We start from the raw sequence: 26,373 nt of genomic DNA on the forward strand, positions 1-26,373 counted from the left end.
GGTAATGTTTCTTCCAAAACCACAAAATGGGGATGGTCTTGCATGTGCTACATGCTTGCCTTCCCTGCCGTATGGATTTAACTAATCATCAGCATACACTAAGGAAGCATCTTCATACTTATTTGACTTTGTGTAGCAGTGTTAACGTAGCAGCCCTGACTGCTGTCATTAGAAAGACTTGCTTTTAAGACTGATCCTTGGCTGGCTTCTGAGAACTTAGATTTTAGGAGGGCTATCACCATTCTCTAACTGATAAGGATGGTTCCCTGTACCTACATTGTTTGTATTATATAAACACTGTGGCTTATGCCCAATGCTTGCTTTTCTCCTGGGAGTCTGGAATTTTGCTGTGTGCTAGACAGAGGGTAGCCACATGACCAGCCCCCAGTGAAAACTTTGGGTGCTGAGTCTCTCATGAACTTCCCTGGTGGACACCATTTCACCCCTGCTATTGCACTTGTTGCTCGAGGAATTAACCGTGTCCTGTGTACTCCACCGGGAGAGGACTCTTGAAAGCGTACATCAGGCTTCCTCTGGATTTTGCCTTTTCCTTTCGCTGCTTTTGCTTTGTATCCTTTTGCTGTAATAAGTCTTGGCCTTGAGTATGACCACATGCTAAGTCCTGTGAGTCTTCCTAATGAATCTCCGAACCTGGTGTGGTCTTGGGACCCCGCAACACAGACTTTATTTCTCATTCCTTCTCCATCATACCCTGTGGAGTTCCAGGACCCGGGCCATGGCAGAGGCACAGCCCCTCTGCGATGGGCGTTGCCTTCTTTTCCAACCCCAGACCGCGCCCTTCCTCTTTACCACCTGTGTAAACCGTATCCTTGCTTCTAGTCTTAGTGATGTCCTCCGTCCTCCAGCAAGTATTCCCTGAGGACACCTTAAAATGATTTTTCTCTTACTGGACTTTCGTCATTGCCAGATTTCTTAGTTCTTACTAATTTTCTAGGTAGAAGGGAATTTGAGACCTGGCTAGGCTCTCAGACATTGTTTTATGGAGGAGGAAACTGCAGTCTGAGGAGGACAGACAAGCGGTGAGGGTCTTGCAGTCAGCCGGCTGGGGCATGAAGGCGGCTTGACCACTGGCGTTCCATTGCCTCAGAAGGGGCCATCAGCTCTGTGTGTGAAAGGAGCAGAGTAATACCTGCCTTCAGGGCTTATTAGGGTTGGAAAGGATCTGTAAGGTTGTGGCACATAGGAAGGGCTCAATAAATGGTGGATAGTTTTATTAATAGAGCCAGAATTCATATTTTCTCACTTACAGTCAAAAGTGTCTTTTCTGTTATTCTTTAGATTAAATTATAAACTCATCAAATACAGGAGCAGGTATTCTATTTATTTAGAGCTTTGCACTCAGGGAGGCTAACTGGGAAGAGAACCTGGCATCCAGCCCCAGCTCAGTCACTTTCCAGTTAAGTGACTTGAGTTACGTTCTTAATCTCCTTGGCCTTGGTTTTCTCAGAGGCATCAGGGAACACACACTATTTCTAGGGACCCCTGGACCTCTTGCCCTGTCTGACGTTGCTGTGTGTGGCTCGTCCCTCAGCCACCTCAGGACTGTCTCTCCCCACTTTGCTGAGCTGAGTTAGCGCCCTACCTTACGATGGCCTTGGTGAAAACAGACACAGTGTATGTCCCTGGAGTCCTGGAATCTCGTACCATGAAGGCTCCTTCTTTGCCCTGGAAGGGTTGGAAAGAATGGAAAATCAGTGATTCCAGGAAACCAGGCTCACGCATCCAGCTCCACTTCCTTGCCTGTGAAAGGAGGAAATACCGTAGGCCAGCCTGGCACAGAGCAGACTGTCGGCAATAACGGCTGCCATTTCATTTATTCATTCATGAGACATTTCTTGAGCTCCTGCCATGGGCCCAAGACCTTTCTAGTGATAATGAAAACAGTAAACAAAGGCAAACAGACTCTGCCCTCCTGGAGCTCATGGCAGATAGTGTCCAGCCTGCGCCACAGCATGACCATCTAGTTGTTATTATCTTTAGCTTCCCATCGAGGATCCTGAGTGCTGCAGAGCTGAAGTGACTTTCTCATGACCTACAAATGTAGGTGGCAAACCTTGGATTTGAACCTTGGATGTGGCAGGTGAGCAAACCCTGCTCATTTTACCAGTGCATGGTGCCTCCATTCAACAAATCTTAGAAGCCACTTCTCCATTCCCTACAAGGGCACAAAATTTCTGTCTTGGAAGTTTCCTCAGTTCCTTAATGAGAATATCTTTTGTAGGCCCTTTCTCAAGTGCTGATTTTGCTGCAGGGCAAAAGGAGAAAGAACACAAAGCTGGGGGTTGCATGAGGGAAGTGGAGAGAAGGGGAAGCCCCCAAAATATACACTTCACCCCTCCCCCCCCCGATAATTTTGCCAGTGCTGATGAAATAAGCACAAACAAATGGAGAGACCAGTTCATTCATTCCTGGTAGGAGCTTTAAAATCTGAACTCTGTCTTTGAGTACTTTGTGTTTAATGCTCTGTTCCTACCCGGCTGTCAATCCGTGCTGGTGATATATGCAAAACTTATTGCTGTGGTTCACTTGAATTAGACATAGTGAGGGCCGTGAGTGAAGGCCTGAGAGAGACAGGAGCCTCATGTGGTGGGCATACACTTGTAGTATATGGAGCAAAATATACGCAATTTAGAACAACAGAAGCCCCTCCGTTCCCTAGTCTCAAAGGCGGGTCATCGACACAGAAAAATAAAACAGATGATCATGTCGATTGTTTGAATCCTAGAATCTCAGGGTTAGAAAAGGGCCTTAGAAAGGTTCTCTAGCCCAGGGTTATCACAACTTCAGTACTATGGACATTTGGGGCCCAGTAATTCTTTGTCGTGAGGGCTGTCCTGTGCATTACAGGGTGTTTAGTGGCATCCCTGGACTCTATCAACTGAATGCCAGACATTGTTGCATGTTCCCTGGGGGACAAACTCACCCCCGGTTGAGAACCACTGATCTGGCCTAACTCCCTAAACCCCTGCGCCCCAAACTTTGTCGACGATCACAATTACCTGAAGAATCGAAAGCACAAAACAAGACAGAACAACAACAAGCAGTTCACCATCCCTGCCTCCCTCCCCAACACCTACGCACCTAGAATCTCCAGGACTGCGACTTTGGGAACTGAACCTTTAAAAGGCTTATGGACATCCAGATTTGGTCTCCACTGACTCAACTGAACATGCATTTCTTATTTAGAACAGTCCTGAAGAGTAGTCCCTGTCTTCTGAAAGAGCACTAACAGTTAGAAAGCTCATCCTCACACAGACACACCTGCTTCCTCTGACTTGGCTCTAAACCTGCAGAGGGGCATGTCAGGGGGATAGTTGGCCCTTACATCATTGTGCATTCTTGCCAGACTAAGAATTTACCGCATAAACTTTGTGAGACTCCCCACTCTTCTTATCTCTGCTGGGAGTTTCAAGAGTCTATTTTGAAAGCTGAGGGAGGTGGAGCATGGGGGAGTTGGATGAAGGTGGTCAAAAGGTTTCCAGTTATAATATAAATTCTGGAGATGTAGTATACAGCATGGAGACTATAGTTAACAATACCGTATTGTATCTTTGAAAGTTGCTAGAGTGGATCTTAAAAGTTCTCATCACACACACAAAAATTGTAACTATGTGTAGAGATGGATGTTAACTAAAATTGTATTAATCATTTTGCAACACATACATAAATCAAATCATTATGTTGCACACTTTCAAGTTATACAATGTTATGGGTCAATTATACCTCACCAAAACTGGAACAAGAAAGAAAGAAACTTGAAGCTGAGACCTGAATCTTCAGGTCCCTGTTGTTTACTCTTGACCTTCCTTTGCCAAGGTCATGAGCTAGGGCTGCCGTAGCTGTTGCCTAAAAGCAGGGGAAGAATTGAGGAAAATACAGAAAGCTGCTACATTTCTTTTTCTAAGATGTCGTAGTACTGTAGGACAGGCCTAGTATTCTGTCTTTGTGCACACAAAATTTACTTTAATGATTTTGTATTTCATGAATTTTTTTAAATTTAAGAAAATGAGTTGTAAGTCTTTCTGGACTAGTAGTGCAACCTTATGCCCATAGTTAGCCTCCCATGTTCTCTGCCGTGTGCTCTGTGCATGACCTTGGACGTAGTGAGGACGGAGGAGAACTAACCAGATTCTTATTTTCTTTTTCTCAGATATGAATATAAACTATTTATCCAACGCAATAGTAAACACCCTTCTAACTTTTGCTTGCAAATCGTCCTTTTAAAAAACTTGATTTTCCAAAAATTAGATTTCTCCCCCTTTGGGGTCAGTAGTTTATTCAGTTTCTGAAGTAAAGGTGATCTATGTGACACCAAACAATCCCAGATTAGTTCATTAAAATAGCTGTTGAAGCCTATTTAGATACCATGAAATTCTCCTCTTTTACATGTACAAGTCAGTGATTTTTATCAAAATCACAGTTGTGCAACCACCACCACAATCTAATTTTAGACTATTTTCATCACTCCCCAGAAACACCTCAGTATCATCGGCACCCCGCCACACTAACATGCTTTCTGTACAGAACTGCCTATTCTAGAAATTTCTTATAAATGAAATCAAATAACATGTGGTCTCTTACGACTGGATTCTTACTCAGCACATTGTTTTCAAGGTTCATTAAACTGTAGCATGTAGCAATACTTCATTCCTTTTTATGGCTGAATGATATTCCACTGTATGGGTTGCACCACCTTTTGTTTATCTCTTCATCAGTTGCTGGGCATTTGGGTTGTTTCCACCTTTGGCTATTGTGACCAATGAATCTGTGTCTGGCTTCTTCTACTCAACTGTGATATTCATCCATGCATTACATACAGCATCATTTGTCTTCAAAGCTTCTCCCCGTGTGCCAAATATTGAAGCTTCTGCTCTTGCCTCATTGAAATGTGATGGGTTAAATTCAAGGCAGGAAGAAACCAAACTTTAGCCAAAGCAGACATTATCTGCATATGTAACTTATTCTAAAGGGGAAGAAACATAGACCAAAAAGGCCCGAAGTTTATCACTCTCTGTGAAGAAGGAAGTGGGAACGTCTCTTCCATTTAATTAAGAATGTTTTGGTATTCTTTCAAAGAAGCCATTATTATTATTTTTTTAATTTGTGATTAGAGAGGGGCCCACCTGTTAACAAGAGTAAACGGATCCACAGACATCAGACAAAGGAGAGGTAAGGTTTGCAGTCAGCTTTGCCGAGGAGCGGAGGCAGGCAGAGCTCTCCCTCCATCGGAGTTGCTCTAGGTGGTATTCAGTGCTGGTGGCAGGAAGCTGGTTTGGGGCTGAGGAAAAGGAGGCATCCGGCATGTGCCTTATCACCTGCTTCCTGCAAGGGGCTCAGAGGAAGTCACAACCACCAAGAACAGTGACGTCTAAAGAGTCTGCTCCTGTCACTGCCCTGCATACGGGCATTGATCTGTGCAATGCAGCCGGGGTGACTGAGGGGGGGGGGGGACTTGTTCCCACGGGATATAGTCAGTCTTAGTCTACCTTTTCCTATCTTATCTAGAAAAATAAAGATGCAGCAATAGAAAGAAATCATGCCAAGGGGGTAGAATACATGGATGGGAAGTATAGGGATGGGAGAATAGAACTTAACTCATATATTCCCTCATTACCTGTGTATGTGCGCGTGTGCGTGTGTGTGCGCGCGCGTGTGTGTGTGCGCGCTCATGTGAGGAAGCGTCCCTGCTTTAGTCCAGACTATGCCAGTTATTTACACTCTAAATTCGGCCCCGTTTACTCCCCTGTAACACAAAGGGGATGGGCCAGATGTTCTTTAAAAGGAATTCTAACTCTAATAGTCTATACTTCTGTCAATTACAGATGTTTCCTGATTAAATGTATGAGCTTCAGTTTCCTCAGATGTAAAATGACTTTTGCAAGATGGTTGGGAGAATGAAAGTATGTAGAACAGTTCCTGGAATATAATACCAGAACGAGGACTCTTAGGACTATCATTAGCCGTTATTATCACATGCTATGGTGTACCATCTGTTAGAAGTATTAATGCAATTGTCTGCTTTCATCTGAGACAGGTTGACTGTGTTAGGAATATATTTCTTTCTTTCTGTCCATATGGTTTGAAGGGGACCTTACAGAAGATAATGTTGCTGCACAAAGTAGGTTATTGTGAAAAAGATGGACTGATAACTTAAAGCTTGTTCACGCTGCATTGTAATTTGAGTGTCTCTGACAGATAGCTACTCTTCATTCTGAAGGTGGTTCATTTCTTTTCTTGAAACAATCCTGGTATGGAATCAGTATTGTACCTTTAACTAATAACATTTTAGAATCATGGAAATATGATAAACCAATGTCTTAGATAAGGCTCCTACCCAAAATTCAGGTCACCCAACGTGTGTGATGCTGTAAAGTATAGAGTACCTGCTTGAAAGGAATTCACCCTCTACCTAAATGGGTTATGACAGAAGAGAGACTGCTGAGGTCCAAGGCTAAGTGAAGAGCCTTGGACCTCAGCAGACATCTCCAGAGCCACTGGAGATGTCACGACATTGCCTCATAAGGGTTCAAAGGTGGGGAAAAAACTACATTCCACAGCTTGTGGGAGGGAAAGTATAAGAGGCTTCTTAGAGGAGGTGCTATCTGAAAAACTGATAGGACACAATAGGAGTTGTTTTCTGTGGTTCCCAAACTTGGGTAAGTCCCAGAATCACCTGGGTACCACTTCCCAAGGTTCTAACTTGTGAGGGCCGGAGTCCTGGAATTTGTATTTTTTAAAATCTCCCCAATGATGCTCATAATCAGCTAGCTTCTCCTAAAGCATGTTTGTTCATTTAAAAACACTTCTTAAGCATTTGCTGTATTCATTCACTCAATAAATATTCACTGAGCAACTATTTTGTCATAGGTACAGTTCTGGGGTCGGCTGTACAGCAGGAACAAGATAAAGGATTTATATTCTAGTGGAGAAATATGCATGGGGCAGGACATTGGGAGATTTAGTTAATAAAAATGAAATAAATCCATTTTTGGTCAATAAAAATGAATCAAGCCATCTTTAAAGGGTCCTATGATTGTTAGATAAGGAGACACTAAATATTCCCCTGAAACAATTCAACTGACATTTCAAACTTCATACAATACAGGGACCCACTGAAGTTTGCTCTTATATTACCTAAGGAGGCAAGGAGGATTTGGTGAGGTAGTCTAGAATATTAGTAAGGAGGAATGTTTCAACTGCCCTAGCAAGCAGAATGTATGTAAGTGCCTCCAAAGAACTGCTGTAAAATAGAAATCATCTTTTGCTAATCATTAATGTGGGCTGTTTTAGGTGCTCCATGGGCAGTTCTGCATTAACCAATGTGTGATTGAAAATAACAAAACTGCCCTTGTTTAAACTCAGTATAGTTCTTATTTAATTATAAGTTCTTATTGGTTAATTTAACAATTTATTGTGTTATCCGGTAACATAGGTGTTGAGCAGGCTACATATGCTTCACAAGTTTTTCTTGAAAAAAAATACAGATTCCCACAAACTGCCCCTGGAGAGTCTGATCCTGTAGGGCTGGGCTGGAGCCTGGGAATCTGTATTTTTAAAAGTTTCCCAGTGATTCTAATGTGTGATCTATTGGCAACCACAGGAAATAATTACGTGTTGAGTCAAGGTAGAACCAAGGAGAAACCAGAATCTAGTAATGACTCAGCTTAATTCCTCTTCCTCTATGAAATCTTTCTAATTCCTCTAGAATCTTCTTGGAACTCTGAGACAACTGAAAGCCTGCTGCATATGCTCGGTTTATCTTAGATTATCCTCTCTTTCTTCAGATTTTGTCTTGTTTCCCAATAGAGTCTAACGCTTATTGATCAAAGATCCTGTCTCAAGTATCTCTACGTGCTTAGATCTGTGCTCAGCAAAATGGTAAGGTATGTGAGTTTATAAGGTATATGAATTTGTACTGAGAAATCCTAATAAAGGAAATGGTGCAGACATGTCATAACGGCAACAGATGCTCACTGAGACAGCCGACATCATACAGACTGCCTGTTATGCATCTGTCACTGGTATACACAAAAAGTCTTTAGGAAAATCCACAAACAACTGAACTTGCCCTCCTTAATGAGAACAAAAGCGCCCAAGGGCAGAACATCTCACCTCGTCCAGCTGCCTGCTTACCAGCAGCTTAACCAAAGGAGAAAAAGTTCACTGCTCCGAAATATGACTGTGGGCTCTCCTTCTCCCTTCCCCATCTTCTCTTATAGAAATTATATTTTTGCCTTTGATAGAATGAATCAATCTAGTATCAGTTTCCCTTGTGCAAAAGTAAATAGTAGATTCATCAACTATATACCTTTAGATTATTCCTTGGTAATACTTATCATCCCTCTACCTTCCCATCACAGGCTTTCATTCCCTACCTGATATCTTCCCAGGTCCCCTTCTCTAAGCTCACCCCTAGCCACTGTCCAAGCTGATAATGGTTACCGGTTTGGGTGATCAACTGTCCCAGTTTGTCTGGGACTGAGGTGCGGGGGCGCCGGGGCCATAGGACTCTCAGTTTTAAAACTGGAACAGGTCCAGGCAAACCAGGATGAGCTGGTCACTCCAGCTTCATTCCATCCAGGAGAGGTTTGCAGTTTAAGATTCTTAAAGATAGGAAATACCTTCAAACCAGAACTGGAAAATAGTATATGGTGAAACGGCGGGAACGGGGTTGACATGGTGGCACAGAGAGACTAATGCCCCCATCAGTCCAGGCCTCCTGCTTACCGGTCTCACGGGTGAGGTTTGTGTCGGGCGCAGGTTGTTAGCATCATTTGAATATTAGGCTTACCTGGAGAAATTTTTTTTCTCTAAATTCCTAATGCCTGGACCCTATCCACTAGAGGTTTTGATTTAATGAATCTGGTTGGCATTGGTATGTTTAAAATGTTTCTCAGGTGATTTTAATGTGCAGACAGGCCTGCAAACCACTGCTCAAAGCAAATAAGCTGATAAATTGATTGATTTCCCTGTAGAAAGCTTTCTCTCAATACCGCCATGCATTTTGTTTCTCTGCAAGAGCCCTAAATGTGCAGTTTTCAGTGCTACACTAAGTGTGGTCTGTGGATGGGTGCCAGTTGGCAAATTGTTACCAAAAAAAGAAATTGAGAGTAGCTGTTTAGAATCTTTTTATAGCAATCAGAGTAATTTTGTGTCTAATGAATCTAATATTAATAAAAAATTGGACTTGCATTTTCTATCTTTGCTTATTTTTGCTTTTTATTTTTTCTAATTCATTTTTATTGTATTTCGCAAAATATGTCTGTGACAGATTGGAAATTAAAAAAAAACACAAAAAAGTAATCTATCACTACAGATACTTTGAGAGGTACTGTTTTAGAATAACGAATGATCTTCTGATCCAGGAAGATAGGGTTTACCTTGCATGACAATCAATTGATGGCAATTTCCTGGAGCACTGTTTTGAGAAGGATCCCAAAGCCGAGAACTTTGATCAATTGTGTCGGCCACAGGACCAGGAGCAGAGAGTGGCAGTTTGAGTCTGGGGAATTGGCATCCCTGATTTAGTCCAATGCTCCTCTTATACTCATTGAGAAACTGAGGCCCAGAAGGAAGAAGAGATGTTCCTGAAGTCACACACTGAATTGGAGTCAGAGCAATGGCTAGGACCCAGTACTTTCCACACCACATCATGCCTTCTCTCTTTTCATCCCTTTCTCCCTTAATCCTGACACCCCTGGGTAAGGTCAGTTCTACTCTTAATACTATATGGCTCTCAAGAAGAATGGTTGCATGAAAAATAAGTTAAAACAAGTGGTATATTTCCTCTGGATCCACACATAGCCCAACCAGGTGGAATCTGAGTCATAGGCACTCCTGACCTAGCCAGAGAAGCAGGTAAGGAAGACCAGCCTCACAGCTCCCCAGGGCCAGCCATCACAGCCCAAAAGACGACCCACCAAAGCTGTGGCCACGGTCACACATTAATACCAACACCTTTGATCCTCTCCATGGTTCTCATACTGATGTATGCTAACCCTGTAAACCCCCTGAATACTTTTACTAGACATGAACACCACTGTTAATCCAATACATCAGCTCACTGCATTAGCACAAACCACAGCATGGCTGAAGAAAAGGTATCACAATTCATTTTATTTGAAGTTAAAAGACAGTTTAAGGAGACTTACTGTGTCCAAAAGAAGTTTTTCAGCTTTGTCGCGGCTGATACTCTTATTGTACCACCTGAAAGCAGGAAAAAGTCATAGATAAATTACATTTAAAAAAATTTGATTATTTACTTATGAAAGATAATTATTGCCAGAAAAGTTTTCGTCTTTTTGTTTCTACTAATGCTTTCAAGCTCAAGAGCAAAAGCACGAGCCATTTCCAGGTAACAAAATGTTTAATTGGAAGGGAACAGATGAATCAGAGTTGATAAAATGTTGATAATTGTTGAAGCTGGGGTTTGGGTACATGGAAGTTCATTATATTTTTTTCTCTACTTTTGTGTATGTTGGAAATTTTCCATATTAAAATTTTAGAAAACATTTATCTTCTGCTCTGTTTTGTAAGTCAGTAGGTGGTTATAAGTAGGATGATGCTAGGGCAGCTATAAAAATTTAATACAAATTTGAAAGTGTAGCAAACATCCTTTAAATACAATTGCAGTATTTTCCTCTGTAAGACTGGTTTTCAAGATCTTCTGCAAAATAATTACATTTTTTCCCCAGCTGCACAAAAGCTCCTGTGCAGATGACATTGACAGTGTCTCCTAAGGCTAGTTTATCTTTATAAAAAATGCAAATGTAGAAAAACCTTAGGCATTACTGTCATTCCTTGTCAAAGGAATGCTACATTTATTTGCTGAATAAACTAAAAAATTTTAATGGATGTAATATGCTAAAAGTAAGGTAAACATTCACATATTTTCTACTTTTACAAAGTGAACTGACCTGAGATTGAACTTCAAAGTTAGTTTAAAAGGAAAATATGTCATGGGGTTCATGTGATGACACAATATTGTTTAATTTTGTGTTTCTGATTTTATCATACAACTGTTTGAATTTCTTAAGATTTCAGGCTAATTTTCTCAGGATAAGTGTCTCATTTCTTCTCTGGAGAAGTTTTAAAATCCAATTTTCTATAAGCAATTTGAATAATAGATTAAATGAATAAATAAAAAAAGTAAAGATGCTTCTAGATTTTTGCTACCAAAGAATAGATCTTAACCTGAAATAATTCACGTCAGACACCTTTAGGAACCAATTCAGTGTGAAGGAATGATTTGGATAGTGGAGAAAAGTGAGTCTAAGTACACTATGAGTTCAATATCATTTTTATAGTTTGATTTCATTAGCATATATAGTGCTAAAAGCTCTTCTTCATACATCTCAGAGCATTTGAAACTAGCAGTCCAGCTCCTTTCCTGGCTGGCCAATAATTTGGATGTGTGGAATATTGTACTCAAGCCAGCAACAGATGACATGTAACATAAATGTAGTGTGGTAGCATTCCTGAAATTTTAATGACTGATGACTCTAAACTAGAATTACACATGTTATACAAAGATGCTAACTGACTTTTCCTAAAGTTTCCATTAAAACAGGCTTGATATGAACTTTGGCTTCCTGGGCATGCCCTGATTAGTCTCTTATGTGTTGGCTGTAGCTAGGCTGAAATCACATTTCTGGCCAGTGGACTCCATCAGAGTTTGCTGGGGGGAAGCTCCAGACGTACTCTGGTGAGAACTTCAAGACTGCAAAGAATAGTTAGCTAATGTGTAGCTCACCTATTTTATGTCAGAAAGTGTTATCAGCAGGTTACGAGACTTGCGCAAGGTCAATGAGCTAGTAAGGAGTAGCCAGAATGTGAACCCAGGCAGTCTGGCTCCAGAGCGCACGCTCTTGTCACCACATTTTAGAGCCTGTAACTACCACATATCAGGGACTTAAGGAAAAACGTTACCAGGTCCCCTCTTCCCCCCCATAAAACGCTAGTTTGCTATGCAGTAGCCTCCAACGCCACATCTTTCAGGGGTTACACCTGCCTGATACAGTTCTTGCAATCTGTAAACTCCTAAGGAACAAAATCATGGCACAATTTGTCATGTGCATATTCTCACTTGGGTCCTTCTTTCCTTTTCTATATTTCAATACAAAAATAAAATGAGTAACGTGTAAGTTTGAAAGAGCAATGAAATGGAGTAAAATAATTTATATTCTTTTACTACCCTCACTCCCTGTATTTTCTGAAGTAGAGCTCTTCAAACTGGAGCATGTTCAAACTGGAACATTATTTTTATAATTTTGGTGTCTGGTGAAAAAACAACTAAAAAGTAGTAAAAAAAAAAAAGAATTGAGTGATTTTTTAGGATTGAACTTTTTCGGTGTTGTTAACACTTGAGCCATATTCTGGCCTCCTTGGCCACTTTATTAGGTTAGAGGAGATAGAATGATCATCAGATAACAATCAGTTATGGAAATTAATAAGCCCAGGTGGAGAGAAGTTCTGGGTGGGGAAGGAATACCACTTAACCAAACTTGTTTGGTTATTTGAGATTAGCCGTGAATAAGGGAATTTGTGGATTCAGCTGAGCTTTCTAAAAATAAAAAAAAATTTTTTTATTGGAGTATAGTTGATTTACCATGTTGTGTTAGTTTCTGCTGTACAGCAAAGTGAATCAGTCATACGTATACATATATGTATTCTCTTCTAGATTTCATTCCCTATAGGTCATTACAGTGCACCAAATAGAGTTCCCTGTGCTGTACAGTAGGTTCTTAACAGTTATCTTTTATATATAGTAGTGTGTATATGTCAATCACCATCTCCCAATTTATCCCCTGCTCCTTTCCCCCTTGGTAACCATAAGTCTGTTTTATATATCTGTAACTCTATTTCTGTCTTGTAAATAAGTTCATTTGTACCATTTTTTTTAATTCCACATATAAGTGATATCATACAATATTTGTCTTTCTCTGTGTGACTGACTTCACTGCATCTGAGCTTTTGAACACATGCCACTGGATGATACTTTCCACCTCAGTGTGCTCTTAGAACTTATGGAGTTGAAGGTTGGCAAATATGCTTCATCTCACGTGTCAGCTCTGATCAGTTAGTACTGGCTGCCTGAAGCTGTGTGTTGGAAAGATTGAGGCCAGTCTGAGCTCAGGGAGTAAGAATGTCACTAAGAGTGATGTCTGCCCTGAGTTCAGGCACAGGGAGGGAATGTCAGCAAGAGTGCCACGATTTGCCTGCCTTCATCTTATCTGACCCCTCATTTTAAGGAAAAGGGATGTAAGATCCAACCTGGTGAGGAAACTTGCCCAAGTCATGTCCTCAGACCAAGGCAGGAGACCTGAAGCCAATCAACTTACCAACCTGTGTTTATGTTCTCCATGGTACAATTTTGAGTTCTTATTCAGATATCATCTACACAATGATAAGTTTAAGGAAAAAAGTAATCATATTGGATCTTTTCTGTATACCCAGATATAATAAATATCTGGATGTTTGTTTGTGAGTCATCTAATTCCCTAGCTACAATTCCATATATGAAATGCTAACTGACAGAGTGCAGAATAAACAGAGTTCACAGACTGCTTTGCTTGTATACTGTATTTTTGCATTTTGAAAGTGAATTAAAATATCTTGAAGAGAGGGAATATACCTTTTTTCTTGCCCCAAGTTCCACCATTCACTATTGCCTTATATTCTGTTGGAATTTTGAATGTGCCTCTTCTATCATAAATGAAGAGATTCCAATTAAAAGCAAAAAACCAAAACCAAAACAAAACTTCCCAGCCTAGTGGTCATTTGAAATAAATGCCTAATTTTTTCTAAAAGTAACTATAAAAAAATTAACAAATTTTATTTTTTTAAGCATAAGTCATGTATTTCATCACAGTTCAAGTATTCTTGGAAGTGATAACTCCTGTTGGCTGAGGGAGGGGCTTCTCTTACCTACTTAATCAAAATGAATCTCAGGTTGAGAGACTCTTCAGAAAATGATATCTCTTCACTATAGAATCTATTACAATTTCAGCAAGAAATAACTTGATCACATTTGAACTAATAAGAACCCAAATGAGTTAATGGAAGCTCTCATTATCTAGTATTCTTCAAGCCTAGTATCTTATGCTTGGTAAGTACTTAAAATTTTATCTTTAGTTGTAAAATACTGTAAAAGAACTACCATATACAGATGAACCAATTGTTGACATTTTACACATTTGCTTTACCATTCTGTCCAGATAGATAGGTAGGTAGATAAATAGATTTTTTTCAGCCATTTGAAAATAGACTTTTACCCCTAAGTACTTCAGTAAGTATTTCTAATAAATAGAATATACACTTACATAACCAAAGTACAATTGCCAAAATCATGAAATTTAACATTGATACAACACTATTATCTAATTTGAGACCTTATTCAAATTTCATCAGTTGTCCCAATAATATATTTTGTAACTTTTTTGGTTTGCTTTTTTATGGTTCAAGATTGATCCAGGATTACTGCTGCATTTGGTTACCAGATCTCTTCGGTTTTTAACGTGGACCAGTTTCTCAGCCTTTCTTGTCTTTTATGATATTAACATTTTTGAAGAACACTGGACAGTTATTTTGTAGACTATCCCTCAGTTTGGATTTGTCTGTTATTTCCTCATGGCTAATTCAGGTTATGCATGTTCGGGCGGGAATATCACAGAAGTGATGTGTCCTTCTCAGTGTATCACATCAGGAGATGCACGGTGTCTGCTTGCCCCATTATTAATGTGAATTTGGATGGTTTAGTTAAGATGGGGTATATCCTCTTTGTTATTAGTAAGTGGTTTGTGAGAAGATACTTTGAAACTATGTAAATGTCATAGTTCTTTCACCACCTACTTGTGACACTCATTGATGATTCTTGCCTGAATCAGTTGGTACTTTGAGTTATAAAATGGCTATTTTTAAACTTTATCAACGCTTCTGCATTCATTAGTTGGCATTTTACTGCAAGAAAGAGCTTTTCTCTCTTCTTGTCCATTTATTTATTTACTTACTTATCTATCAAGCTGTTTATTTACTATGGATTCTTATCTTATTCAGTGGATTGTAGTCCATTACTGTCATTATTTATTTTGATACTCAGATTATCCCAGATTTAGTCAGAAGGAGCATTTTTAAGCTGACTTCTGTGCTCATTCAATATAAATAATGTTAAATAATATTCACATTATTTAACAACAAAAAAAAATGGGGGGTTGGTGTCAATACTTCTTTACTTTTTGGTGCATCAAAATGTTCCAGTTTCATCTTTGTTCTTTCCGTGCCCCGACTCTGAATCCCAAAGCCATTTTTCCAAGAAGTCCTGGTTCTTTTCATTGGGAAGTGTTATTTAAAAACCAGGATCTGAGTGTGCACATTGCTACTGTAGTATTATTGCTTCTGGGCCTTTCAGCAGCTGAGCTAGGAAATGTATGTACATGGTGAGTATATTGTACTCTATGCTTGGATTTTATTAAACATTAAGTAATTCCATTAAAATTATATCCATGTGAACTCTTCTTTTAAATGCCAGCTTGAAATAAACAACGCAAGTGAAGCAGATATTTAATACCTATTTGTTTGTCTGCTATCTTGGTATTAGAAGTATGGCATTAAACCATGTTTTAAATCAGTTTGTATTTGGTCCAATGTTCATAGTGTTTTTACCTTCCCAAGTAAGATCAATATTCCTGGGATTCCCAGAAGAACCTTTTCCTTTGACCACAATATGTGCAAGTCTCTGAAAAGCATCCCTTAGATAAAAGGGGAGATGAGAACACATACCCTCCCCCTTCTCCTATTTAAAGTGACCCTCAACTGTTTATTTAGGGAATAGAGTATGGCAAAGAAGAAAGCAGGTCAAGAAGAGAAAATGCCTGGTATTTTAATAATCAACCAACAATTCACTCCTAACCTAAGAGGACTCATTATCACCATATTTTTGGAAAGCAAATAAAATATCTTACTCATAGGTTTCCAGGTTATTTGGAGACTTTTCCACCAGATAACTGCTTGGCACGTATCCTTCATGCCTGTTAAACCGGAAATTAGTGTTTAGGTTAATATAGAACTAATTTTCACATCCCCATTTCATAAGTTTAATCAACTAAAAGTCATTTAAAGATGAAGCAGTCTCATGTTGTTTAGCATTTGGGATTAAACATTTTAAAATTTTCAAATAAAAGAATTGCTAAAAATAACCAGCTGTCCGTTAAATGCTGTATAGATTTTACTACTAAAATATGAACCATAATGAATAAGAAGTGGCTACTTTACTTTAAAAGTTCTGCTTGCTAATCTCTTCATTATGAAATTTCCTCTATTGGAAAAAGATTAATGTTGAGTCTCTATTTTCTATTAGGAAACATTCGTGTGTATGTAATAGTCAGTATTTTTTCCACTTTAGTGCTAGCATTTTATAGTTGGGAACAAAAATAATTAAAATATAAAGAATTATTTTCCAACCACAGGTCCCAAAAGATACTGCCAGTCGACCTTGTAAGCTTTTAATTTGAGACCTCTCTAATATTTTTTGTTAATTGAGCTCCTTCAAACATAAATGGTAAAACATGAGAAAGATAAAATCATGCTGGACTTGGGGTTGGGAGTTTCTTTTGAGAAGGAATAAATTGTGTATAAACAAAGACATATGGATCAAGAGACTAATAGAACATCAAAATACTTTACACTTGTGTGTAGCTTTGTACTTTTCAAAACACTATCTCATTCATTATTTCATTTAATACTGCAAGGTGAGAACAGCGTCTCCTTCACTCTCTAGGCCTCTGACTCCATACCTGTAAAATGAAGGACCTAAACTAGATTACACATAAAATCTCTCCAACCTCTGCAATTTATAAAAAGATATTTTATAACTTCTTGCTCTTTACTCCATCAAGTGTTTTAATTTTTTGTATAAGGCCATTTTTCAATCTAGTGATTCTGTTTAATGGGAATGTGTAATCTATTTCACAGAATTGTTTTGAGGAGTGAAGAAGTCAAGAATGATGATGCCAAATGTGGGATATCTCATATCTGGTACCCATCACTGACATTGCTAGTCAGTCATGGCATGCTTTCTTTGGAGAATTGAACATCCAGCCTCAGAATCATTCTTAACCCAGTGCTCAAGGTAGTCAGTGCCAACTGATGGGAGTCAAATTGTTCTTAAATCTGCTATTTCTTTTATGCCTTTCTTTTGGCCTTCCTTTCAATTATGTCTATTTTTGGCACACCATATGTTTACAATTATATTAATAGGTCAAATACTATTCTTGCTTTCATACAGAATAACTGTGGGGTATTTTTTTGTTTTTTTGTGTTTTTTTGTGTTTTTTTTTAAGCTCTTTATTGGAATAGACTGTGTTTTAATATGCTAACCAAAGCTGGGATATCTATAAAATGATGATAATTTTCTTCACTTGTGTGTGGATATAGAATTTACAAAGCCCTTTCACTTTCTTTATCTCAGTGATTTTCTCAGCACTCTGAGATGGAAAGCTGATGTTATTATCTGCATTCTACAGATAAGGAAATGGATTCACAGAAGTTAAGTGACTTTTCCAAAGTCCTATACAAAAAGAGCTGCTGATACTCAAGTCCAAGTCTCCTGTCTCCCCATCTTGCGTACTTTCCGCTGCACTGCACTATTACAAAGCGAACTTGGGAAATTCCTATATGCCGATTGGCCTCTGTGGTGTTCTCTTCAATGCCCTTTGAAGTTCGCAGTTGAACCTTTCCACAGGCCACTGACCGAAGGGTAAACTGTCATTTGGGGAAGTGAGATCTAGGATAAGAAATTTCCTGGCACGTTAGTTGTGCTAAAGAAACGTCTGTTGATTGAAGGGATGAATTTCTGAGTAAGTTCCTCTGGTGTTTGCAGAGCCAGGCAGTCTTGAACCTGTTTCCGATATGGGCCCCCCCATAATAGGCAAAAAGAAGATGATGTGACTGGTCTTGTTTGTTTCCCCAAATCAACTAGACAGGGAGGTTCCAGATGAGGGGCTTTGGGGTCTGTCTTGGCTAGCAAGCGACACTGCCTCCAGGACCACAGTTCTAGATCTAATCTTGTTTTACACCTCTCCCTCACTTCCCCTGCAGTGGAGGTGGTAAGGCTACTTAAAGAGAAGGTGTCTTGAAAATGTAAGTTTCACTTTTTACATGATACATGTAAAAAGTAAAGCCTTAACCCTAAAGATATTTGTGTACCTCTTTTTTTTACTCATCAGATTGTCTCCCCCCACCCCCGCTTTTTTTTTGTTAAGTTTAATGATACCCAGTGTTGGTACTCCAATACCCTGTTGGTGGGAATGTAAAATTTGGCAAAATTTTTGAGGGATTTATCTTTCAAAATTAGGATGTCACATAGTCTGACTCACCAGTTCCATTGTTAGAAATGTGAGACATATATCTTTTTCCCAAAGAAAAAAAATATTTTTTCAAAGAAATTTTTTTTCCCGAAAATACATGTATTTCGAAAGATTACCAAGATACATGAGTGGGAGCAATACAAGATCTTCACTGCAGCCTTGTTTGAAATAACAAAGCAAGCAACCTGGAAAGTCAATGTCCCACTATAAAATGTTGTCTAAATATTTATAATATATGCATACATTCTAAAACCATGCAGTTATTTAAAGAATAAGGTAGATTTGTATGTGCTGATATGACAATATCTCTGAGGTACTCATTAAAGGTTAAAAGCAAGGTGAAGACCAGAATGGATCACTTTAGTGCAAATGAAAAAAGGATGCATCTGTATATGTATAACTTTTTTGCCTAGGATGCACAAGTAATAATGAATACTTTTAGGACTGATGTGTGGGCAAATGGAGGGTACCTTATTTTTATGTATAGTTCTCCCTATTGTTAGTTAGTTTGTTTATAAAACATTGACTTAGGCTATCCAGATGTTGCAATGATGGAGTGTTTTTCTTTTTAAACTGTTTAAATTAATAATAACCTCACACCTTGAAAATGTTTAAACCCTTAATATTAATAAATATGTTAATTGCAGTGTTGTTAATATTTGCAAAGTATTAGAAACAACCTAAGCACCCAAGAAGGAAATTTGCTAAATTATGGTGCACTTTTATGTTGGACTTATGCAATCACTGAAATCGTCTTCTGGAGATGATCCTGGAGACTATTCCAGGGCATAGGTAAATACCACTGATATTTAAAGGAAAAAAATAAAGCCTTATTCTGATAACTTTAAACTAAGCACTAGTATCTAAGTCATATATATCCCAGAGTATTCTGAAGGTCAATAACAGTAATTTTCTTGTATTTCAGATCAGAGGAGGGGTCATAAGATTTTTTTCATTCAAAAGTCCCATAGTAGGCAAACTGTATTTGCACAACTTTCTTTTCTCCATAAATCATTTGGATGGCTAGTTCAAAGGCTGTTGGTTTAACTAAATCTTTATTATTTATTTCCTGATGGTTCTTAATGTAAACACCAATCTGCACCATCTATACACACCTTTTCCTTCCACCACAAATAAGACCCCCACGAGGGGATGTACCTTCAACCTCACTTAAACACTCAAGGACAATGGTGCTTTGTGGAACAGGTTGCCATTCTCCCAAACTGTGGATGTCAGTGAAAAACCCCAGGAGACGTTTACAAGAGTTTGGAGGCTGGGGGTGCTTGATGGGGGCGCAGGGAGCAAGTATAGCAAGTGACCGCCTCCCACTCACTTCTGAGAAGGAGGAAGACCCTTTCCAACTACTTCTTTCCTCCTCCTTCTGCCTCTGCTCTCCTCTCCTACCTAGCTCAGTGCCGTGGTCACTTTGAGAGAGGCAGGACAATCGTTCCAGTATTTTCTTTGTCCCCACCTCATCTCCAAAGCTGGGACAGCAACCATGAAGGCACCTTACCCATTCCTGTCCTGAACTCTCCACCAGTGAATCTCAGAACTGTCCAGCAGGTAGTACTCCTCATTGCGTTGCAGCGTGAGTTCCTGCGGATCATTTGTTTGGTAGTCATACAAGGCAATAACCAAGGTTTCTTCAGGTTCCCGAAGTGACCGCTGGAGGAGGAAGACAACAAAATCAAGCAAAGACGTAGAAAGGGGGTAAACTGTGGAGAAAGGTCAGTCCTGAGCTCTAACTTGCTCTTGGACCTATGCCAGGCCAGACACCAGTTCCTACAATCCATTACAGGTATTCGCTGAGGCCATTTGGCTTCCTTTAGTTGGCTTTCTTTATGAGTTAGGCTTACGGTGCTGAATAGGACACAAAGACATTCAGTACCTGGAATTCATCGCCCCTCTCATTCTACATGGTAAATTCTGACCCCGGTGAAGAGCTGTGCTTTTCACAAAAGCCTGCTTGTTTCTCTACACGAACCATGTCACAATTCACAGCCTCTCTGCCAGAAACATCACATTCTTGGCAAAGGTGATGCAGTCAACACTAAACCATTCAGTCCATGCTTTTCTGATGTTATTTGTGGGCTTGCCCAGATCCATAGCATCATAGACTATTGGAGCTGGAGGGCCTCTGAGAGATCATTTGATCCACTCTTTTGTTTAGAATAGGGAAACTGAGGCCCAGATGGAGAAATGGATTTGGCCAAGTTTAGCAATTGAATTAGCCTTATGCTTTCTCTACTGTATCATGTGGGGTCCCTTGTTCCTCTTGTGGGCTCTCTTGCCTGTGTCTCTACTTTTCAGTATGTTTCTTAGGAAGAGATATTGAAGACGTGAAGAGGAGACTGTAAAGTAAGCAGTCACGGGGGTTCAGGGTGGGCACACCTGCTACGGGTTGGCAGACTTTGTGAGATAGCAAATATAGGAAGAGATTGAGATTACTGGCTAGAATGAGATTTGGTGATCAAAAGTTCTCTGAGCACACTGAGGCATTTGGTGGCATAAAAATACTGGAGATTAAAAAAAAACATCCAGTTGCCATACGGATATAGTGTGTCATCCCAGCTGAGCCCAAATTGGAATTTGAAGTCAAGATTATCTGTGGAGCTTGTGTGGTGGTGTATTGGGTACTACAGATAAGAGTCGACGGGCCTGAGGCTCTCACCCTAAGAGCTAATGGAGGAAGGAGTTGTGTTCAAGGGCCCCTGAAGATACAGAAAGGATATGGTATGGTATTCGTCTCACTTTAGGCCCAACTGATTGATTAATTACTATCAAGAGAAAGGTCAGAGCAGGGTTCTCAAACCATGTGGAACCTTTCCATGGGGGCATTTTGGACATCTATGGCGGTGTTTTGAGTGCCACAAAGGTCGAGGTAAGCTACTAGCACTGGATGGGAGAGGCCAAGGATGCAAACTCTCTGTAGCATCCCACATCCTGTACAGCTTTTGAATGTCCTGTTAGACGTTCGTGTGGTGAGAAGCCTGCTTACAACAATAATGTACCATGACACTCTGAGCCTAGATCCTACCTCCACCCTCTGTGATGGCCTTGGTTTCCTAGGAAAGCAACCACCCTTTACAGTGAGGCAAGTTTACACTTTGCTTAGTTCAGAACTTGACCAGGAGTTGTTTGCTATTTTGGAAAATCATATCACAGATGGTAATACTGGTTTTGAGTCACCGATACTGCATTCTGTATCAGTTGCATTTGAGCTGCCAAATCCAACAAAATTCAAATATAAGAGCAAGTAACGCACGGTTTCATTACGTTGTCCAGTGTAGTCATGCCCCAATAGTTATGTATAGAAACATACATTATTTTGTATAAATTATTTTATTTCCTTGGTAAACATTATGGTTAGAATATTTATTGATTCTTTTAGAAAGTACATGTTTACATAAGTTGTATTATCTATTAATTTCCTTTCAGGATAATAAAGGGGGCTTTATGAAATACTTGTCAGAAAAAGAGAGTACTGGGTCTGCTAGGATTGGTCTGATATAACCGTGAGATTATAGTGAGAAAATGAAGGGATGGCATTTGGAGAAACTGAGACTCTGGTTTCCAAAAGGGCTCTTTGGGAGCCCAAGCGATAAGGCGAGTCACAGAGTGGGTGAGTGGTCCTGTCTGCTGGCCACTCTGCTGCAGGCCTCAGAATGGCCCTGGCTCCTGAGAGCTCACCTGACCCTGGCTGGGGAGAGCCCCCCCAGGCTGAGATGGGCCCTCCCAGGTAGGAGTGGTAGGGGTGGGGTGCCGCAGCAAGGAAGCCAGGCAGGCATGTTTCTGGGTGGCCCCTCAGGAAGCCCTTCTGGGTCGACGGGGAGGGGCCCCGAAGGAAGGGCTGAGTTCCTGTGTACATAGAGGGGCCAAGAGTGAAACATGACCTCATTTGCAGCCACAGGCTAGAGAGGCCTGGAATTGCCTGTTACTCTGATTACGGATGGTCTCTATCCTGACCAAAAACAGCCACCCTCAACCCACTGGAGGACTGACCCCTTCGCTAGTCCCTCTCACACCAAGTGTCAGGCCTGTCAGCTCAGACCAGATTAAAAGTACAGCTTCTCTAGATGCCAACTCAAGATGCTATCACCAATTAGAGGACAGAAAAGAGAGGTGAGGGGAGAAGTGAATTCAAGTAATTCAGGATAAAAGAAATGTTGCTGTGGATGTTAGGTGTGTGGTTGAAGCTACAACCGTGATTCCAAAGCCCTGTGGTTGGAGTGCTAGAGCAGGACAGAGGCTGCTTCTCTAAGAAGTCAAAAGCCAAGTGGTGGCGTCCTAGGGGAGCTGGATCGGCCCTATTTTCTGACTTTCACCTTCACTGATAGTGAAACCCAGACAGGCGCAAACCAGTCTAAGTTGCGGAGGAGTGGGTGGTTTTAGGGGGGACTGTGGGGGGCACCACCCACAAGTGAGGGCAGTGGGATTCCAAACATGGTTTCAAGGGTTATGGTGAAACAGTCCTTAGAAGATGAATGAAATGAAAGGGAAAAGAGCTCCCTTTCTGCTACAATTTCCGCATACTTGTTGGGAGGGAAGGGCTGACAACAGATCTAAAATCCAGCCTGGTTTTGAGCGATGTAGGAGAATCAGTAGGTTTTGGAATAAGGGGCAGTTTCTCAAATATGGCTATTGGTGCTGATGTTCCCATAAAATGAGGGCTTAGGCTGATCTTTCTTTTTTTTTTCTTTTTCTTGTCTTCTTGAGTAAATAGCTTCCCGAGAGTTGACCTGATATCACCTAAGTCTTGTGAGTCAGTATATTAGACCAGTGTTTCTCAAACTCCAGTGTGCCTCAGAACCATCTGGAAATTTATTAAAATGCGGATTAGTATGCTCCTTCCCTAGGGTTTTGGACGTAGTAAGTCTGAGGTGGGGCCTGAGAATTTGCCTTTCTAACCAGCTCCCAGGTGATGCTGATGCTTCTGGTCTGTGAACCACACTTTTGAGAACCACCACTCAAGTTAAAGACCACCACACCAGAAACTGCATCCTACTAGCTTGACTACTACGTTACTAAATGGCCTTGGAAAGACCTTCTCGTGAGACTTGCTCTCCCAAGCTTTCACATGAGAATAAAACTATAACCCTCTGAAGTGGCTAGAGCAGACAGTGAGTTTTGAAATAGCTGGTAAAACTGTGGATGTGCTTTGAAGAATCAAACGTATTCCCAAATGTATGCTGCCAAAATGCTTGTATGTCCAAGGATGGAGTCCATAGGGCCGATGGGAAACACGGGTGGGACCGCGCCAGAGCAGCAGCCCGCAGCGCCGCACGCCCACTTCACCCGGACCTCGCGCCCTCACTCACCCTGTTGTCTTCGGGAGTAGGAGGAAGAGGCTTCTTTGAAGCTGAAACGAGAAAAACAGAAAAAGAATATGGGCATGAAACCAAATATGCCCAACTAAAGGTGAGCGGCCGGGGGCTTTTCAGAGAAAAGGGGCCCCGAAAAGAACAGCATGGGGAGAGGAAGAGACACAGGGCCCAGGTTTTATCTCTTTCAGCCTGCTCGTTCGCGATCTTGTTTTCCAGGCGACACCAGAGACGTCCGAAGCCAGTATCTGGGCCCCTCTCCCTGTATCCCCAGGAAGAGCCTAGCCCAAAGGGGCTGACAGTGGGTCTCAGTGTGTGTCCTTCCCAGTGGGCACACAGCCTTCTGTGAAGGCATCTCCACCTGCTAAACCAGTACTTGGAATTGATGACTCAGGGGGACGGTGACTCACTGGTTTCCTGATGCCCCTGTGGGCTTGAGGAGGGGGTGGATGAAGTGAGTGGTCGTTGTGCTGCTTTTTAAGAGGGCTGGAATCCACTTTCAGTTATCTTAAGGCCTCAGAGTGTTTGTTCTTGCTGACTCCCCAAACAACACCCCAACACCCCTCTCTGTTTATCTCTTTGTGTCTCCATGTCTCCTTTTATCTCTCTCTCTTTCTTCTTTCCTCTTTTCTCTTCTCTTCTTTCTTTCCCTTTCCCTCTCTCTTTCCTGTATCTCTTCATCTGTGTCTCTCAGTATTTCTCCTTTGAGGCACTAAAAAAAAGTCAAGCCTGAAATCAGTGGACCAAAGTTGTGTGTCTGTGTGTCTGGGAGGATATGTGGTATGGGAGGCAGTGTCTAGGCTTCCGCTCAAAGACTTCTTTAACAATTAGAGGACTTCCCTGGTGGCACAGTGGTTAAGAATTTGCCTGCCAATGCAGGGGACACAGGTTTGATCCCTGCTCCAGGAAGATTCCACATGCCGTGGAGCAGCTAAGCCCGTGCACCACAACTATTGAGCCTGCACTCTAGAGCCCGTGAGCCAAACTATCGAGCCCACGTGCCGCAACTACTGAAGCCCATGTGCACCTAGAGCCCATGCTCCACAACAAGAGAAGCCACTGCAATGAGGAGCCTGCACACCACAATGAAAAGTAGCTCTCCCTTGCTGCAACTAGGAGAAGCCTGTGTGCAGCAACAAAGACCCAATGCAGCCAACAAATAAATAAATTAATTAATTAATTAAAAAAAACAATTAGAGATAAACAGGGAGTGGGTTGCATCTACAGGCAGTGAGCGCCTCATCTCTGAAGGAGGTTGACTTGGAGTTGAGCAGCCTCTTCCTTTAACCCCAGGAAGAGGGAGGTGGTCAGAGGAGATTCACACATTGACACTGGAGCCCAGCCCCTTGTGCTAACGCCTTAAGCAAGGGCAGGCTGGGGTACTGGGTGTGCAATTAACAGAGAAGATGGACATTGAGCATTCCCTCTCAAGAAAGAGAGCCTGGTCTCTCTTCTTCCTCTGGCCTTGCTCTTGCCTTTCGTCCTCCCTCTCTGTGTGAAGTGTGTGTGTGGCGAGATCGGGGCCAGTTCTGGTTGCAGGCATAGGTGCTGCAGTGGGTTGGGTATAGCAGAGTCCGTTTTAAACTCAACCACCTCTGCTACTTCCCAGACAGACACACACATGCTATCTCAGCTGCAGATTCTTCTGTCCACAAATAAGAAAGACTAGTAGACACAATTACCATTTATTGAGAGCTCACTAAGTGCCAGCAGCTGTGCTAAGAGCTTTCCCCACCCCCACTGAGTCTCCCAACAACTCCACAAAGTAGCTACTTACTGTCATAATCCCCATCTTACCCATAAGGAAACTGGCACAGAGACTCAGAAAGGTTAAGTAACATATATGAAGTCACAGAGCAAGGATGTGAAGGGGCTGGTACTCACACCAGGTGTTTTTCATCCCGAAGGCCTGTGCTCTTAGACCCTGCATTGTACATGTGCCCGACACTGGGAATTCTACAGGCCTTCACTCAGAGTAGATGATCGTGTGCTGTGTGCACAGTGCCGTGTGCTTCTTGAAAACTCTGCTCTCAATTCTGTGAAAACTATGGTGCATGAGGTTACTCAAACCAAGTCAAAAGAAGGGAAAATGAGGACAGTCTCCGATGAGGAGATGGCGGTAAGTTGCAACTCAAAAGCAGGACCATTAGAAGCGTGCAGTGGTTAGACCCTGGCTCCATGTGGGGAGGAGCTTAGCATGACCAGCCCTGCCCCAGCGAGTCAGTCAGATGTTCCTCACACCTCCATCATGTGTGTACCACTCAGTGGAGGGAAAAACTGTCCGCTCTGGAGAGGAACAGCCACTACGTGCGTGGTGAAAATTGCAGAATGGAAACAGATTCAAAGAATTTCAGAGTTGGGAGTGGGCTTAGAGAATATTTCATCTTAGAACCCTTAAAATTTCCCCTTCCTTTTTAGAGATGAGGATATTAGGGTCCTTAATGGCCAAGTGACCCATCCAAGGGCCTACAGCAAGGTGCTAGCAGGAATTTGAAGACCACTCTGGCCTTCGAAAGGGCTTTCAGGCAAGCCCACACCATCCTGTTCTCGTGGTTGATTCCACCCCTATAAAACCTTCTATTTCTTTTTCATTAGATACTAGCCTTCATGAATATGGTCCACAGGGCTAGTGCAAGGAATCCCTGACCTCTAAAACTAGGTAAATATTC

The 26,373-nt window shown here is 41.2% G+C and overlaps 1 protein-coding gene across 2 annotated transcripts in view; it reads right to left on the reverse strand.

The window, feature by feature from the left end:
* Positions 1 to 26,373, reverse strand: part of ITK (IL2 inducible T cell kinase) — a 64,548-nt gene that overhangs the window by 13,218 nt on the left and 24,957 nt on the right. The window contains exons 5-9 of one of the 2 annotated variants that reach the window (XM_057730147.1): positions 23,702 to 23,742; positions 19,897 to 20,048; positions 15,981 to 16,046; positions 10,173 to 10,227; positions 1,604 to 1,686 (exon numbers count right to left, since the gene is read on the reverse strand). In XM_057730147.1, the coding sequence (XP_057586130.1) occupies positions 1,604 to 1,686; positions 10,173 to 10,227; positions 15,981 to 16,046; positions 19,897 to 20,048; positions 23,702 to 23,742 (397 nt within the window). Of the gene's footprint in view, positions 1 to 1,603; positions 1,687 to 10,172; positions 10,228 to 15,980; positions 16,047 to 19,896; positions 20,049 to 23,689; positions 23,743 to 26,373 lie in introns of both variants that reach the window. The other variant, XM_057730154.1, reaches the window with a different exon arrangement.

The sequence above is a fragment of the Hippopotamus amphibius genome, chromosome 1 (assembly GCF_030028045.1).
Source record: "Hippopotamus amphibius kiboko isolate mHipAmp2 chromosome 1, mHipAmp2.hap2, whole genome shotgun sequence".
In the NCBI taxonomy this organism is placed as follows: domain Eukaryota; kingdom Metazoa; phylum Chordata; class Mammalia; order Artiodactyla; family Hippopotamidae; genus Hippopotamus; species Hippopotamus amphibius.